We start from the raw sequence: 17,145 nt of genomic DNA on the forward strand, positions 1-17,145 counted from the left end.
GGCATCTGACAGGGGGTTGAGCTATCCTTGCAGCCCTCAAAAGCTCACCAAAACCATAACCAGCCCTCCAACTAAAATAATTGCAAACCCCTGATTCTAGGAGGTAGACTACACAAATCAGGCTAACCTGTGCCCATCTAACACAAAAGTGTGAACCAGTGCAGCCCCAGATGGAAAACCCCAACAGAGACCTGCTAAGCCCACAGCCCTGCAGACTTGGCAGACCTACAAACCAGCTAACTCCATCCACAGATCCGCTAGCCCCACCCTCCCCCCACTCAGCCCAACTTATTTAGATCATAATCCTGACATGGCTCTTGGCACCAGCCAACATGTGCACACACAGGATCTACAATGATGTGGCTTAAAGTGAGCTGAGTGACTGTATATTGGGTCCCAGATACATCTCTGCACACATCTGTAGCACAAACCCAGAGCTGGGAAACTCCAGTAACTTGCCCCAGCCACAGGGCTGCATTTTTCCTATCACCTGTAACTGTTTTATTTTTCTTTCTTCTGTATAACTGCCACGTGGCACTCTCACATTTATGTAACCTTGAAATCTTGACTGTTAATCAAAATGAGCGCTTTGTACTTTTCTCCGCTGGCATTAAGCTACACATGCACATTCTGTAAATTTCATTTCTTATCTAGAAGTGTCATTTCTGCAGAAACGAAACTTAAGTAGAAAATCTGCCTAGCAATTACTGTGTAACAGAAACTATCCTATCCCTGTAAACTTAGCTTATATCATAGTTAGTGTCACAGAGGCAGTTCAACCAACATCTATAAAAGAGGCAAAGAGTCAGGAAGTAGCAGAGACGACAACTGGAGAATTCTGTAGGCCTGATCACCCTGCAGACCAGTTCTCAGCCTCCCCGCCTGGGTGTATCCCAGTGAAAACCAAGGCCTCGAAAACCCGACAATCGACAGCGATTCACTGTGTTACAGTTTTGTATTCAACATCCCATTTATGAGCTGTTGACCAGTTCTGGGACTTAAGGAGCAGGCAGCCGCACCTAACATTGGACTGGTTCCAGTGTTAGAACGCAAGAGCTTGCTCTGGAACCCCGTGAACCAACAGACCCCCTTTGTGTCCGGCATGCTGTAACTGAAGAAACATCGGAGACTCCACTTCTCGACTGCCTGTCATCGTAGCTTAGACAGCATATCTACGCTCTCTATACTTATATTTACTGCAGCTTCATTCCAGCCAGCCTCCCCTCTTATTCGTAAGAGGGTGAGGCCAGGTGAGTGAATAAAAACTTTTGTTTTACCTTATATCTGCTCTGTAATAACTTTTACTACTAACATCCCATCTCAATGAGCCGTTGACCGGCTCTGGGACTTAAGGAGCCAGCAGCTGCACCTAGCATTGGACTGGTTCCACTGTTGGAACGCAAGGGCTAGCTCCGGAACCTCGTGAACCAACGGACATCCTATAGACTTATTACAAAGAAACTAACAACTTACTCTAAGTTGTCTACTTGTGCCAGCTCGGCGAACCTCGAGGGCGGTTATAAAGCTACCTCCAATCCCGCCCCCCCAAGCCGCGTGCTCACCCGCTCCGCAAAGCCTGCGGCTCCCCAAGCGGTGCCGGAATTGCAAGCCCGGCATTCCGCCACATCACCCAACCCTTATTAAGCTTTCTTTAGGCACCCAAACCCCACACCTGCGGACAGACAATCCCAATGCACCCAACAACCACCCTACCCACAGATGCTTCCCTTCAAGCCAGCAGCTTCTTACCCCTGCTGGGCTGCAAGGCCAGGCTGCAGTAGCTGCTGGTATCCACTGGGGAGCCAGCATTTTATTTTTAGTAGTTTTTTTTTCACAGTTTCTGTGAAAATCACAAAATCACAATTTGAGTATGTCCAGTATATATTCAGAACATAATTCCTTATTCCTTGAATTGAGCACAACACTTCCAAGTCATAAGCATACTCTACCACGTTGGGGAACTGAAGACAACTAATCAAACTGCATTTTCCTACAGGGTACACATAATTCAAGATGTTGACAACATTTTTCCCTGGTAGTAAAACCCACACCAGGGAACGGAAGACAAGCATAAAATCATATTAAATTTATGGTTTAAAATGCAAGGAAATCCCAGATAAGGATAAGGTTGGATGTATGGAATCCATAAGCCAATTTAATACCATCAAATTCAGTTCAAAGAGCCTCTTGTGAAACATTGCTACATGCACAGGTAGGGACTCACTCAACACTCTTCTGAAGTCTCTACCTAACTATATCAGTACTGCAAACCTACTTAGCTTGCTGTCATTAGTTGCTGGTTCCTCTCAGAGTACGGAGAAGGCACTAATTCTTTATGGAGCATAAATCCGTTAAGTTTTTGTGTGGCTTGTCCACCGTTTTGGGAGGAGGCATGCCAAGTCACTTAAGGACTGACCAGACCTCAAAGAGCACTTGGTGTCCATGCATAACATGGAACCATTTTATCATGAACTTGTTCAAACTAGTCCTTCATTTTCTAGGTAGACTTTTGAAATCTTTCAGGTGGATTTAAATCAGCTTAACATGTTTGTATGTCTGCCTGCCTCAGGTTTAATCCACATTTAAACTGCTCTAAGTGTTATGTACATCAATGACCTTAGTGTAGATCCTTTCTGGGTCCTTCTTTAGGTCCCAGCAACATTAAATAGCATAAATAATTCATACAGGGGAAGGGTAATTATAGAGGAAAAGAGAAACATCCCTTTTAGCTCTTTCCTTCTGTGATTAGATTCAGCATGCCATTTTAAAGGCATTTTCTTTCTTCTACTGCATGTTTCAAAGTTTTTAGATTTCCTACAGTTTACCCTGAAAATGATTGTATTATACAATCATTTTTTGTGGAGTAACTGATGAAAATTATGTGATACTAGGAACTTAACTGTTGCATTTAGAACTCTATTTCATAATAGCATGAATTATGATTCTGTGAACTTTTAACATTCTGAACAATGAGGAAGGTGAGAGAAAAATATCACCTTTCTTTAACTGGTCCCTAAGCAAATAAAAAGCAGAGTAGTCTACAGGGACTGAACATTTTCAGTACAACTTTAGATTGGTTCTCTTAAACTACACTTCTCAGTCCACTGGTTTGTACATTATAATTACAGCTATACAGACGCCAAGCACATTCAATGAAACTCTAATTTACTCTAGGAGCTGGCAAATTGGTGCAGATAAACTGAGGAGGAAATAACTTCAGCCCAAACCTGGAACTAAACTAGAGCCTTCTGCCAATTTTTGGATTGCTCTGGTTCCATTTTATTTTTAAAGCTTCTCAGCCTTTTGCTCACCTCTCCAGCCGGTTGCAAGACAGTTTCCTTCCAGATCCATTATCATCAAAGCAAGTCACTTAATTTCACCCAAATCCTGCCAGTATCTAAGGTCAGCATAACATAAAACTTCATGACTATTCTACAACAATGCAATCTACAACAGTTGGAATGAAATGAAACTGGGGTACTTGACATTTGATCAGAATATTTCTAGTAGGATTTTTGTCTGATCTTTGTCTTTTGTTGACTACATTCTTATTCTCCACATTCTGAATGGTAACAAGATGGCTTCTGCTTAAACTTAAGCACATGTTTAATTTCTTTGCTGCATCCAGGGTTAAGTACTAAGCATCTTACAACCTGGATCTATTCTATAGGAGAAAAAGACTGAGATGTAGGTAACCACTTCACTGCAAATCAAGTGTGATAAAAGAATGAGAACTATTTTTTCTGTAAATGCCAGGATTAAACAAAGTGTGGAGAGGAAACTTGTACCTGGTACCTCTGCTTCATGGGCTAGCACATGAATTCCTTGGTACATTTTGGCATGATTAGTCAAATCTTTGTAGAGATGAGGGAGGTGGTCTGCAACTGGTCTGCCCTGTCTAAACATGCATTCTTTGCCACCTGAAGAATGGCATAGAAAATGTGGTAGCTCATCCTTGTACTCATCAACACTGCAGCAAAATAAGGATTGGCTCCTTCTCAGCTCAGTGGTAGGATTCAGAAGGTCTCTATGCCTTTTCTCCCCTCTGCTGCAGCAGCCATAAGAAACATATTCAGCTCAGGGGGAGTAACATTTTGGCAGGCAGATAAAGAACTAATCAAGTTGGGAGGACTATACCAACTTTCCAAATGGCATTTGGGAAATGAACTGGTAGTCTTACCCAAGATCCTCAGTCAAGTATCCACCAATATTATAATGGACTGACATTATGGCTATACAACCCAATGTTTCCAAGGCAGTTCTGAAGTACACCAGCTGAACAATTTAACTTCATATGCTTGCACCATTTGTGCATTATGTAGAGTTTATTTCTAGAAACTGTCAATCTGACATCTTTAATAACAACTAAAATTTCTTCTTCAAATATTTAAAGCAGGATGACATCTTGTAAAAGCAAAACACAGAACAACAAGCACATTAACAGACAACCAAATAAACTGCATTTAATGGCTGCATTCAAATGTAGCATTAACCTGCTTAACAGTGCTTAACAGGCACTTTTTTATTTTTAAGTACTTTGACTTGCCTTGATAAATCAGATTTTTCTGAGCTTGAGCTAATTTGCCATTTTTGCATCAGAATGCCCTTCAGCCTTGAAAATCATTAGCAATCCTGTGACCACTGTTCATTTTCTCAGACAGCGTGTAGATTTACATCGCCATTGATCCTCACAAGCCTGTATACGTTTTAATTTTATGTTGAACACAGTTGTTGTCTCAGCTGGACAGAATTTTCCATATGTTTCTTATCCTGCATCATACTTTTGGTCTTCAATCAGATTATGACAGGAATACGATTTTTATTTTTTAATTTCTTTTTGTCTTTGAAATAGTTAGCAGATCTCAGCTCTAACATACATGCTGTTCACAAACAATTTTGTGTCTGGTGGTAGTGCTACTTCAAGAAATAAAAAAAATCATCACCAGCTTTGAAATAAATTATAAATACAGTATATAACATGGATGTAGCATTACTTGGTCACGAAAACTCCAGTCACAATTTCAAGAGAAACAGAAAATGCTGTTAAATCATACAGAAAACTCTGAGTTCCCCTGATTTTTGATTAGGTGGTACAAATAGATAAACACAATAAACGTCCTTCTGATTAATGTCCCCTGCACTAAATCAATTCTACATCACATTGTAGATAAAGGAAAAAAAAATCTTATTTCATAAAAGTCTTAGAGCATAGGTGTTTGATTTTTACAGTTCTTGCCATTTAAAATCACTGTTTTTTATTTCTGATATCCCTTTATTTCTGGACAGAAAAAAAATGATTGATCAGTTCCTTTAGAACCCATTTCAGTCTCAGGTCCTTATCACTATCACTATCTAATGCTGTTTGGGCCATCAACAGTGCAGGTCTATTTTTAAGTGAAGAGATTGGAACTAGGGAGGGGTTGGTTTTATTTTTTCAATAAATGTTCACAGGATTTGTTAACTATTCCCGCAGTTCAACCTCAGCTTGCCCTTGATCTCATATCCAGGAACATTAATTGGGAAGAGAAATAGTGCATAAGAACTTAGGACACAGACAGAAGACAATTTTTGCCTGATCTGGCCACAGAAACAGTCCATAGCTATGATCAAACAGAATTGCATGCATGGCTGCAGACCACTTCAAAAATGGCCAATCCAGCAAAAATCTAAAACCTCATTATGTGAGAGTTCAGATGAACACATTTCCAAACATAGCATCTTCTACAACTTCTGTCTGCTTTTCTGCCAGCCTCTGAGCTATTTTCAGAATGGGAGGGGGAAAAGGGAGTTTGATCTAGGGTTTTTCAGCCCCTGCTGGAGTTCGGGACAGGTGTATTGGAGCCCCCCAGCTCCAAGGTGGCAGGGGCCCCAATTCACCTCCACCCCCCTCCATCACCAGCTTGGGAATGCCTAGAATGAACTCCCCTCTGCTCCCTTTCCCCCCTCCAATTCTGAAAAGAGCCTGGGCTGAGAGAGAGGAGGGGCTGTTGCTAAGGGAAAGTGGCTGAAGACTCAAAGCCAGCAGCTAGATTCTCCTCCCCGCTAGAACCAACAGTAAACTTCTGTTTGGCCCAGGAGATCAGTGCAACTCAGAACGCTTCCTGCAAAGTGTTACAGTTACAGCGGAGAGCTGCACTTCTGTCTGCACCATTTGTTTAGTTACAGGTCCTATGATTGGTAGTAGCCCAGGGAATCTCTAGTATCTAAGGACTGAAATCTTTGTTAGTGCCCTCAAAGATTTTTCTCACCCCCGAGCCTCTTCATGTCTTTTCCCTATAATAATACGCTAAATATTAAATATTATAATAATTTAGTTGGCCGGGTATGTGATAGGTATAGGTACAGGTACCTCCTATTTCCATGCATCACAGTTTTACATAAGGTCATCAACATATTTGTGAAAATTACACCTTTTATTTTGAAACTGGAAAATTCACTTCACACAGTGGAGTTTGGAGATCTGCTTGGGAATTTTTGAACTAGGGCTACAGGTCTCTAGGGGACACAAACATTTTCTTGTCACTTACCTTTTTTTTGTTGGTGGGACAGATATAGAAGTTGTCAATGACTGTGGCAATCCCAGGCTGCAAATTCAGCTTTGTATATAATGTCCCAAAATCTGATGACCTGAAAGAAATATTGAACATCTATGAGTGTTTCTCAAAGGCTTCAGTATTTCAACCATCTCTGAAAATTACTTTGTAATACATGCATCTCTTTTGATACTTCCCTGCCAGTGGTTTTGTTCTTTACAATGCACATTAAGCATTAAGTAGTGGGTCGAACTTGCAGCTAAGCAATGTTCAAGGTTTAAGAAAAAACTGCTTGGCCAGTCTGTATTTTCAAATTCTATCCAATACTAAAACTGGTACTGACACTACATCATATGATTCAAAGCCAAAAGAACTGTGGAACTGTTTTGGCTTGAGTATACTTCCATCCCTGAGAGGTACATTTACACCAATAATTTTAGAGCAAGTCATGAAACTGGATCTCAATGTTGCAGTACAAGAGGCTTTCACTGCAGTACTAGTGGCCCCTTCTCATTTTTTTACCTCAAATGGGTAAAAGGACTAGGTCCTGACCATTATGTGCATATACAACTCCCAGCTAATTCATTAAAAAAAAAACAGACCTCAGAGCTGTGTTTTCAATGGGAGAAGATTCTAATCTTAATTTAGTTTTTGCCCATGTTAATGAATGAACCTGAAAGTAAAATCAAATCTGAAATGTACATATCTTGGACTACACCTTGTATGTAGGGACCTACCAAATTCATGGAAGAAGTGGGGTGTGTGGAAGCTCCTTTCATCTTGCATGTTTCCCCATTTGTCCCTCCCCTCTGCTGTTGATTGGCAGGGAAGCAAAAGCTTCAGTTTTTGCCTCCCTACCTGTCAGCAACAAGCAGCAGGGCCACTGGGGTCCCTCATCCAATCAGTGGTGGGAGGAAAAAATGGCACTATATTTAAAACTGCAGTTCTGACCTCCCCACCAATCTGGAACAAGGTGCAAGTAGGGCCTCTCCACCAATCGGGGGGGGGGGGGGGGATGAAGGGGGAAGGAAACCAGAAAGGTTAAAAGAGCCACAGTACATACACCACTTCCACCATGATTTTGGTAGGTCCCTTATTCATGTCTTATTCACAGCTACTTGTGCAGAAAGTGGCATAAAGGGCACAAGATGTGTGGTAGGATGAGGTCAGAGGTAATAATATAAAGGATGTTATATTTCTGTGACATTTTACTGATTGGGCGTATGCACAGAAGCACAGATCACAGTCACTGCCCGAATACACATATTTATATTATTTTGTGGGTAAATTGAAAGTTTATATTTTTATAGCAACAACTGCACAACTTTGTTCCATTTATTGTGTAATGTTGCATATACTACAGATATACAGATATATTACAAATGCAATCATGACTATTTGGCTCTGACAAATAGTTATGTAGAAATCAAAAACACAGCAACTAAATAAATAAACCTAGATACATGGATTAGGCAATAGGATGGACAAAACTAAACCTGTTATAATTTGGCTGAAGTGATGGGTAAAACTGAAAGCAATGTCTAAATCTCTGCTGGAATCAGGCAAGCATACTGAAATCACAATTAATTTGAACTAGAGCAGCACACTACTATATTCTTCAGAGAAGAAAATGTCAGGCCTCTGACTTGCTCAGAGGTAAATTCATAAAAGAGTTCTCTGAACCTTAAAGATGACCCTTTGGATGAGTAATACCACAAGACTAACCAGGATTGCAATTGTATCAAGAAAAGCACAGAATCGTGCTGGTAGAGAAACACAAGGAAAGTTGCCTGTTTCAAAGATCAAAGATATCCATCACAAGATGCCTAGTGTGAGTCTCATTACTCAGAATGAGATCTGGGTGAAGTGAATAATTTTTTAAGGGAGAGATGCCGAGGAGATGCTGGCAGCTGAGTTATTTCCAGACAGAAGCAAGACAATGGTAAATGGTCAAACCTCTTTATTGTCCAAGACAGGCTGGCTGTGAACAAAATTTAGAGAACATCAGAGAAGAAGATTTGTTTAACAGATGGATGTAGATTTTTTCTAGCAGATTTTTCTACCTGCATCTCAGTGTCTTCATTGTACCCAAGAAAGAAGGTCCTGACTGACAGAAGATGCTGTGTCAGGTTGTTCTTGCATCTGCAAACTCTGTTTTACAACTCAGTTTGAAGAGAAGCAAGGAATACCAGTATGTTTGAGACCAGTATCTGTATTTGTCAGGATGTTTGTACTGAATTAGAAGGCAAGGTGGATTTGCAACCTACAGGGAGTATCTACACAAGATGTCTAACTGTAAAGTAACCTAGTTTACTGTGTAGTAAGCATGCATGCCTACACGTGGCATGCTTACCACACAGTAAAAATTGCTAATCGCGAGTAAATTTGCTACCAGCAAATGCAGGCATTTTGAGCCCTGGGGCACACAAACAGGAAGCCTAAAGGTACTTCAGACTCCTGTGACCCCCTGGGCAGGTTGTAGCCTAGCTGTGCCAGCCTGCCTGCACCACTGCCAGGCATCATCCTTGCCCATGCCCATGCTCACACCCATGCCCAACATCTGGCGCCCCAACTGGCTGCAGGAGGAGAATGGTAATCTTGTGCAGTGGAGCAGTGTGGTGGTGCAGCACCAGTCCATATGGGGTGGGTGCTCCAACACCCATGTTGATGAAGGGCTGTCAGGCCAGAATTGGGAGCTCAGGGTCCTCTGCACACAGGTGCACCTGGAGCATCATGACAATCAACAGCAGCTGGGTGTAATGGGTCAGGTACCCCTTGGTCCATGCAAAAAAGTTCCTTGCATACCACCTGCAATGCACAGCTGTGGCACGCTTGGTGAGCAGCATCACCACAGTGGGGGGCTGGCCCCAGGGTACCTTGAAGGAGAGGACCCCTGTGGGGAGGACATGAGTGCAGACAGCTCTTCATCCTAATCATCCAGGAGCCCTACACCCATGATCTGTGATCTGGGCACTGTGGGTTGAACAGTAGCACTGGAGAGTGGCTGACCTGCAGGAGGAGGGCAGAGAGAGGGGTCTGGAGCCACAGCAGGTACTACGAGGAGCCTGGCCTCTCCTAACCTGGGAATAGGGTGTGGGAGGCAGGCTGCCTATGGCCAGCATCTAGCAGTGCACCTGCCCCTGTGGAGTGAGTGGAGATGGAGGTGGGGCTCAGCCAGTAGCAGCTTGGGCCTGGCCTTGCTTGACTGACTTACCATGGTCCCTGGGCATCTGTGCATGCCTGACCCCCGATCTGAAGGCAGGCAGACCATGGCCCCTGGTACAGAGCATCTTATCTCTGAAATGTTGCAAACTTTCATTAAAATCTTCTTTCTCATGGCTCTGAAGGTTCTGCAGCTGCACACTAGGGAGAGGCCACAGTTGGCAGCTAGGATGAGGCCTCAGGATTGTCACCACCCATAAACAGGACCCTGCGCATACACCAGCTCTGCCAGAGGTGGATGCAGGACCACACCGTCCTCTTGGGCTGGCTGGTGATAGCAGTGGAGGACTGGCTGGTGCATGTACGGGCTTGGCGGGCAGAGGACATCACCCGCAAGGATGCACAGGACTGGCACAAGGAACTACAGGAGCAGGCAGACTAGTAGTTCTGGGTGCACCTCCTGGCCCTGGAGCACAAGTGGATGGAGGCACTGAGGGAGCAGAATTCAATCCTGGCCTGGGCAGTGCAGGCCATGGATTACAACCACTGGATGCTGGACACCATTCTAGCCCTAGCAGTTGCCTTCATGCTGTCTGGCCTCTGACCCTAGTTCTGCCTGCCCTCTGGTAGGCACCCACTACCCAGCAGCAGGCTTCCACATGGGTCTGGGAGATGGCAGTACCCACTGCAGGGCTGCAGGAAGTGGCAGCAGTGTGGTGCTAAGAGCAGCAAATCTGATCCCAAGTCCCTGCATGTGTAGACACTTGCCTAGGAATGTTTACTTGCAGGTAAATTATCTCGGATCAAATGCATGTGTAGGCGCACCCACAGACTACTTAAACTAGATACATATATTTATGTAACAGGGAGCCAGTGCCTTCTGTTACTTGAAGGTATAGGCAGGGGCTCAGATGCAGTGAGTATCTATTGCAGAGTTAGCTCCCCAGCAATAGGACAATAGGGCAGAGCTCTGCTTTGGGGGGAATACAAGCCAAGGTAGGTGGAAGTTTTGTCATACAGCGAGTAAGCCGGCATTTATGTTTGGACCCAGTGTGGGGATAGTTTGCATTATAGCCAGTGGGTTTACTCTTTTGTTGTAGTTTATATCGGTTTATATGAGGAAGGCTTAAAAGGTCCCTGACACATGTAGCAAAAAGGGGAGGAGGGGGCAACCAGCAAAGCCCAGAAGCATGGGAAACGCCCTTAGTAGAACACAGTTGTATAGTTCAGACAGAATTTCCTATAGCACCATAACAACAGTGGACATTTGTGTGTGGCATGGAAAGGATCTATCTTGGCAGTAAAATGAGAAGACATGGAGAAGTGTGCACTTCCTGCCTAGAGAAGGATGGAAGAAGAACTGTCCATTCATCCAGTAGTAATTAGATGTTGTTTTGCTATTACTGAGCTTGTGCCAGTATCTTTACTCTCAGTATAAGCAGCAAGCTCTGCACAAGTCGTGTCAGCACTGCCAATGCAGCTATTCTAAAGGCTATGCAATGCATGTACACACTCATGGTTTTTAGCAGAGCACAACTTAAGAAAATAGGTTTAAAGAATCAAAAGCTGTTTTTGATATGTTATTTCTGCATTCCCGTCATGTTTAATTTAAAGACACAGACACAAAGATAAAGGAACTAGATCCACAGAATGGCATGATTACTGATGTACAAATAACAGCACAAACAAGTGCCTCTTTCTGACAGTCAGGTGCCTCTTTCTGAGAGTGTTTAGGAATGGCTGCTTTGAAAGTGTATGGTCTGCTGAAAAATGTGCCATTCTTCCTAACAGGTTTTGTTAAAGAAAAATCACCTATCACTGTAGTAACACCATGTTGAAATAACACTCATCAAAAACAAACAATAGTATTATAGCAAGCACAGCACAGTATATTTTTTACTCATTACAAGTATAGGGATGGGAGATCAAGGAACACTAAGAATAGCTTCTACAAGGTCTACCCAAAGCACAGAGCTAAACAACTCTACCGTTTAGAGAAGTCTTAATAATTAACTCTTTTTCTTGTTTTGTGCTAAATTTAAAAATGGGTCTAATAAAACTTGAAATAAAATCTCAACTTTGGGCTGAAGCCCATCTTATACAGAATCCCAAAGTAGAAGAACAGACAGTGGGTACAGCTACCTGAGACACTACTGCATAGTCATCGCTGCCCATTTATTTAGTCCTTGTATAAGCAAGGACTAAATAAATGCACAGTAACTGGAGTTACTGCCCAGTAGCACTGGCGAACATCTTTTAGGTGATGCTACTGTGCAGTAGCCTAAAAATACTGCGAAGTACCATATTAGCACTGTCCGTGCTGTGATGTGCTATTTGCCTGCTACTGTGCAACAAGCATCTCATGTAGACACACCCAGTGTATACCAAACTACTTAGAAGCCAGATAGCCTAAGTGACTATAGACATTAGTACAGTTATATGCATGCTTTACACTGGCATTTCATATTTATGACTCAACATTACCCACATATTTAGTTTCTCAGTTATTTTTACAATTTAAAAGGCAAACTGCTGGTATTAAGAGTTAATAAAAACTTCAGTAATAAAACTGCAGAAAATCTTCCAGCCTCCAATTAATTACTAAAATCTTAGTAATGAAAATTTACTTTCCTTTTCATGTATTTTCAATGGATTGAGGAAGCACATTGTGAAAGGGAAAAGAGAGCTGTTAAAAAACATGACTTTTTCTCTTTGAAGGTTAGCCATAGCATTGTTCCCACCAAAGAAGGCCCTCTGGCTAAGAGGTCTTGTCACATGGCAGGTTTCAGTGGAATCTCCAAAAAATTACAATGAAGAGGTTTCAAAGGAAGCCAACAATTATTTAGCAATCTGAAAGAGAAAGCCTCTGAAAAGCAAAGACGAAATTGTGCTTTTTCCATGCCGCCTTCCTAGCAACAGGTTAAGACAATTCTAAACCATAGCTGAGCTTCACATGATTAAATTCAGATGTGTATTACAATAGTATAGCTGGAGATTCTTGCAGGTCTTGCATTCAGTTCTGTGAATGAGGTGTCTTGTTGACTACACCCCTTCTCATAAAAAAAAAAAAAATCACTCCTGATAGAAAACATATGTTTGACAGCTCTCAAATAATCTTATTCTCTCTTCCCTACCCCTATCCTGGCCACTGAACAATTTATCTGACACCCTTCCTATTGACTTAGTTACAGGGCAAATTGCACCTCTGTCCCCTTTCTGACCTCAAAATGCACGGTTCTCAAAATGTCAGACATCCAGCTTTTATCCCTCCTGGAATAGGAGGCCACAATTCTCCCATTTTTTAAATGAGAACCTGCCAGGCTTATTCATGGTGGTACAACTGAGCACATGCAGCACCTCTCTTTGTGAGACTGATCAGTGGTGGATATAACGACCCAACAGCTAAGTTAAAACAAAGTGTTATTTAATTTCCACAGCAGGCAAAATGTATTTTAAAATACTATCCTGTACACATCTGTGTAGCCTAAAAAGTTCTACCACCTCATGTAGCTTAGACAGGCCTGTCTTTTTTAGACATCCCAGTGGATATATGCCTCAGACTAGATGGCCCAAAAGCCTCCCTTCGGAAAGGCTCATTTTCACCCAGCCAGAGTTCCTTTGTTCTTGTCCATTCCTTGGCTTTGAGCCTGGCTTGTCAAAAGGGAGTTCTGTAATTTGCCTGGAAGCAGGAGGCAGGACTTTCACAGCTAATAACCTAGCTATTGTCTCTTCACAACCCTTGCACAATTACTTCAGGAGGGTTTATCCTAAGCATCCTAAGCCATTTTTCTTGTTTGTTTTCCTTATATATTCCTCCAGTAAACATTTCAAGACCAGGTGCGCATATGGTATACATACATTCATAAGTTCATAAAACATGAAAGCAGCCTCGTGTTCATCATATCCAATTGCTAAATTAAATTCAAAGGACTTGGTAAGAATTGCAGTTTCAGTGGAAACTGCTGACTGTGTGGTAGCCCAATACTACCGTATAGTAACATGTGGCAAAAACCATGGAGTGACACTCAGTGTCAACCCTTTGGGTGGGCGGAGGGGGGTGAATCAGGGCAACTGCCCCGGGCCCCATGGCACGTGCCGAGGGTGCCACCACTCCATGTGGCCACTGCACACCACCAGCTCTTGTGCTTCAGCCACTCACCACCCCACCCCTGGCTCTGCGCTCCAGCTGCTTGCCACCCCTGACCCTGCACACAGGCTCCGCAAAGGTTGATATACCCCAGGCCCTGGACACCCCTAGGGTCAGCTCTGGCAACACTACTGCACAGTAGTATTAGGCTACAGCGCAGCAGAATTACAAAAAAGGTATTTGTCAGCACTACTGTGCAGTAACTCGTGTTACTGTGTAGTTATTTAGTACTTGTATGCTCAGTAACAACTGTGCAGTCAGCATCTCAGGTATACACAGCCAGCGATTCCTCACATTCTCCGATTAATAGGGCAATCAGAGGACCCGGAGTCTACTCCTTCTTAGATATCATCAACAGGGAGCAACACTAACTCGGCAGAACAAATGGATCTAACTTGTCATGAATAAAGTTTACCATGGAATTGGTTTCTAACACTGAGATGATCGGGATCTGGAACAGCCATCCCTTTGGAGCAGTGGGGCAAAATACCTAACTGGTTTCAGATAAAACTTGAAAACTATAAGCCGAGTTAAACAATATGGTTGACTGTAGGGGACTAGACCTAGTGACTGAGAGGCCCTTTCTAGTCCTATGTTCCTAAAATGTAAGAGAAAAAGGATGATTCCATAACAATAGCCCTAAGACTTACAAGACTAGTGTTTAAGTCCTTGTTCTGCCACAGATTTTCCACACTGAGCAAGTCATGTATTCTCTGTGGGTTTGTCTACACAAGATGCTTTACTGCATAGTAGACTAATCTACTGCACAGCCAGGTGGCATCATTTAACCATGTGCAGCAGCTACGGTGCAGTAAATTAGGCTAATGCACTGTTTTTAGGCTAAGGTCGGGACTAAGCCCTTAGATCCCCCTGCCAGTCCAGGGCTGGCACCAGGTTAGCTGAGGCCAGAGCCTAGAGCTCCCCCTGGCTGCTGCAAGGGGGCAGAGCAGGGAAGGGCAGCTCTGGACTAAACTGCTCCCATCAGGTGCAATTTGCTCCTGATCTGAGTACGTGTCAATGCACACCCAGGAGTAGTTTACTAAGCATTAATTTACTGCACAGCAAATCCATGCACATTAATTGCACGTGTAGACATGCCCATTGTTTAGTACTGGTAGTTTCAAGACTTCAATGGCTGGACTCCCAAATACAATGTATTTAGAATTTACATGACTGAATATTTTACCAGTGATTTAAGAAAACTGTTACCAAAGAAGAGTAAGACTGATAATTTAACTGGTTATTCATCAGTTACTCACTGCACATGTGCAGCACATTCTAAAAATACCCACCCAGAGATGTTGGAAATTACTCAGAGATTCCCTTTTGCCCCCATTTTATTGTACAATGAGGTCAATGCAATTTGCTAAGGCTTGTTAGTTAGATGTTGACTATGTATACATGCAGATTTGGCCTGTGTCTCTCACTGTAGGGGACTGTGGCAAAGAACCAATACAAATACCTGGAGGCATTTTAATAGCATATGAATAATTTCTTTTTCAAGGAAAACATCAATAAAAAACATTCCTATAGAAAACCAAGAACCATTACAAGATGGCCATTCAAGTTCTGAATTCTTGCTGGTTTGAACATCCTATGGATCTTACTGGAACCAAGGCTTTTGTAAAACTCAGGAAATCATTTGTTTTTGACTAGCTTCACTGAGAAAAAAAACATTCTATATCTCGTGCACAGAGAACTGAAGTGGGAGTCTAGAGACCTGGCTTAAGTGCCTAGTTGGCTGCTGGATGACTTTGGACAAGTCACTTAATTCAGTCCTTTGTCTCAATCTCTCCACCTCTAAAATTAGGAAAAACGATACTGCTCTTCCTTTGTAAGGGATTTTGAAACTATAAGACGAAAACTGCCATGTAAGACCTAGGCACTATGAGTATTATTTCACTCAGGAGCTGATACGTTAAGCAGGGCTTCTGTTTGGAAATAAATGGCTTGCCTGGGTAGTTTGATCAATATATAGAACTTGTTAGGCAGCACATATTGAAAGGCACATACTGGAAGGCTGTCAGACACTAACACTGATGCAAGAATTTTTGGAAGCAAATTCCACGCTACTGCTAATAACACGGTGAGTAAGGAGGCAGAAACAAATCCTTCCCTCAGCTGGGACACGCATCATGTAACTGAAATTTTCTTGTTTTTTTCATTAACTCTAGATTGTAACTACTGATAACGGCCACACCAGCAAATACTGAAATCCTTATGGTATAAGCATTTATTCTGAGAAACAGTGCAGTCGGAGTGAAATTATCATTTCAGTAGTGGAGAATCTAGTATCTCATCAAGTCAGTCACACCAAGGAATAGAGTTTATAATAGAGGGTTTGAGGGGTTTGTGACTGAGACACAGCCCAGGCACATTAAAAGTATAAATACAATACCACTGTTGATAATGCATCCAGTGCTGTAGAAAATGATAAATATTAATTTGTTTTCCTTGGTGCCATAAAAAATGTTAACTGTGTCAAAGTGTGGGAGTTAACTGCTATGAATAACATTTTTAATATACAGATTTTGCATCCCAAGGTCACACTTTTATTTCTGGAGACATTTAGTTAGAAAAAACAAAAACAAAAACCAGGAGTGGCTTCACACAAATAGTTGCTTGCTACCTAAAATAAAATGAACACTTAAAATGGAGCCTTGTTATAAGCCTTCCACAAGACCCTAAACTTCTCCCATCAGTTTTGAGGCAAGTGGTATATGCTCAAGATTTAAAGAAACAATAACAACAAAACCCAAGTTTTCAGCATTTCTCTTACTGACTGGTTTGCCAAGACTGAAATAATTCTTATATCATTCTAAGTACTGTTGTGCTTTTGTGACTGCTGAGATGAAAATAAGTAATTAACAGAAGAGTACTTCCTATCCAATATGCTAATGTTCTTATTTTAAAAACATTCTGTTTTTCTTGTAGTGTACATGAAACATTTACAGTGGCGCAATGCAGAAAATTCTAGTTTTTTTCCCATGGTTTTTTTTATGCCTGGTTGAAATGTTACTAGACCAAGTTCTTTCCTTCTGTTAACACTTATCTAGACCCGAGAAGATACATAGAAGCACTGGAGGAAAAAATGCATCTTGGGCTTTTTCAGTGAGGCATCCTGTAAAGTCAGCTTCTCTGAACAAACCAAAAGAGCCTTCTTCAAATTATTAAATATTTCTTGTTTGAATGAGAATGCTCAGATTTGGAAGAAAGAGTTGATGATCTTGTAATAAATAATGGGTATATGTGCATATACATGGATTATCTTCTGTTTGTGAGTGGGAAACTCATCTACCACTA

At 42.1% G+C, this 17,145-nt stretch overlaps 1 protein-coding gene across 6 annotated transcripts in view; it reads right to left on the reverse strand.

Moving 5' to 3' along the window:
• The window catches only part of SORCS2 (sortilin related VPS10 domain containing receptor 2), a 983,379-nt gene that overhangs the window by 434,646 nt on the left and 531,588 nt on the right, over positions 1 to 17,145 (reverse strand). For all 6 annotated transcript variants that reach the window (XM_090035537.1, XM_090035536.1, XM_090035535.1 and 3 more), the window contains exon 3: positions 6,528 to 6,627. In XM_090035537.1, coding sequence (XP_089891663.1) covers positions 6,528 to 6,627 — 100 coding nt within the window. The remainder of the gene's footprint in view (positions 1 to 6,527; positions 6,628 to 17,145) is intronic.

This window comes from Crocodylus siamensis, chromosome 2 (assembly GCF_052110815.1).
Source record: "Crocodylus siamensis isolate JL-2025a chromosome 2, ASM5211081v1, whole genome shotgun sequence".
Classification (NCBI taxonomy): Eukaryota; Metazoa; Chordata; order Crocodylia; family Crocodylidae; genus Crocodylus; species Crocodylus siamensis.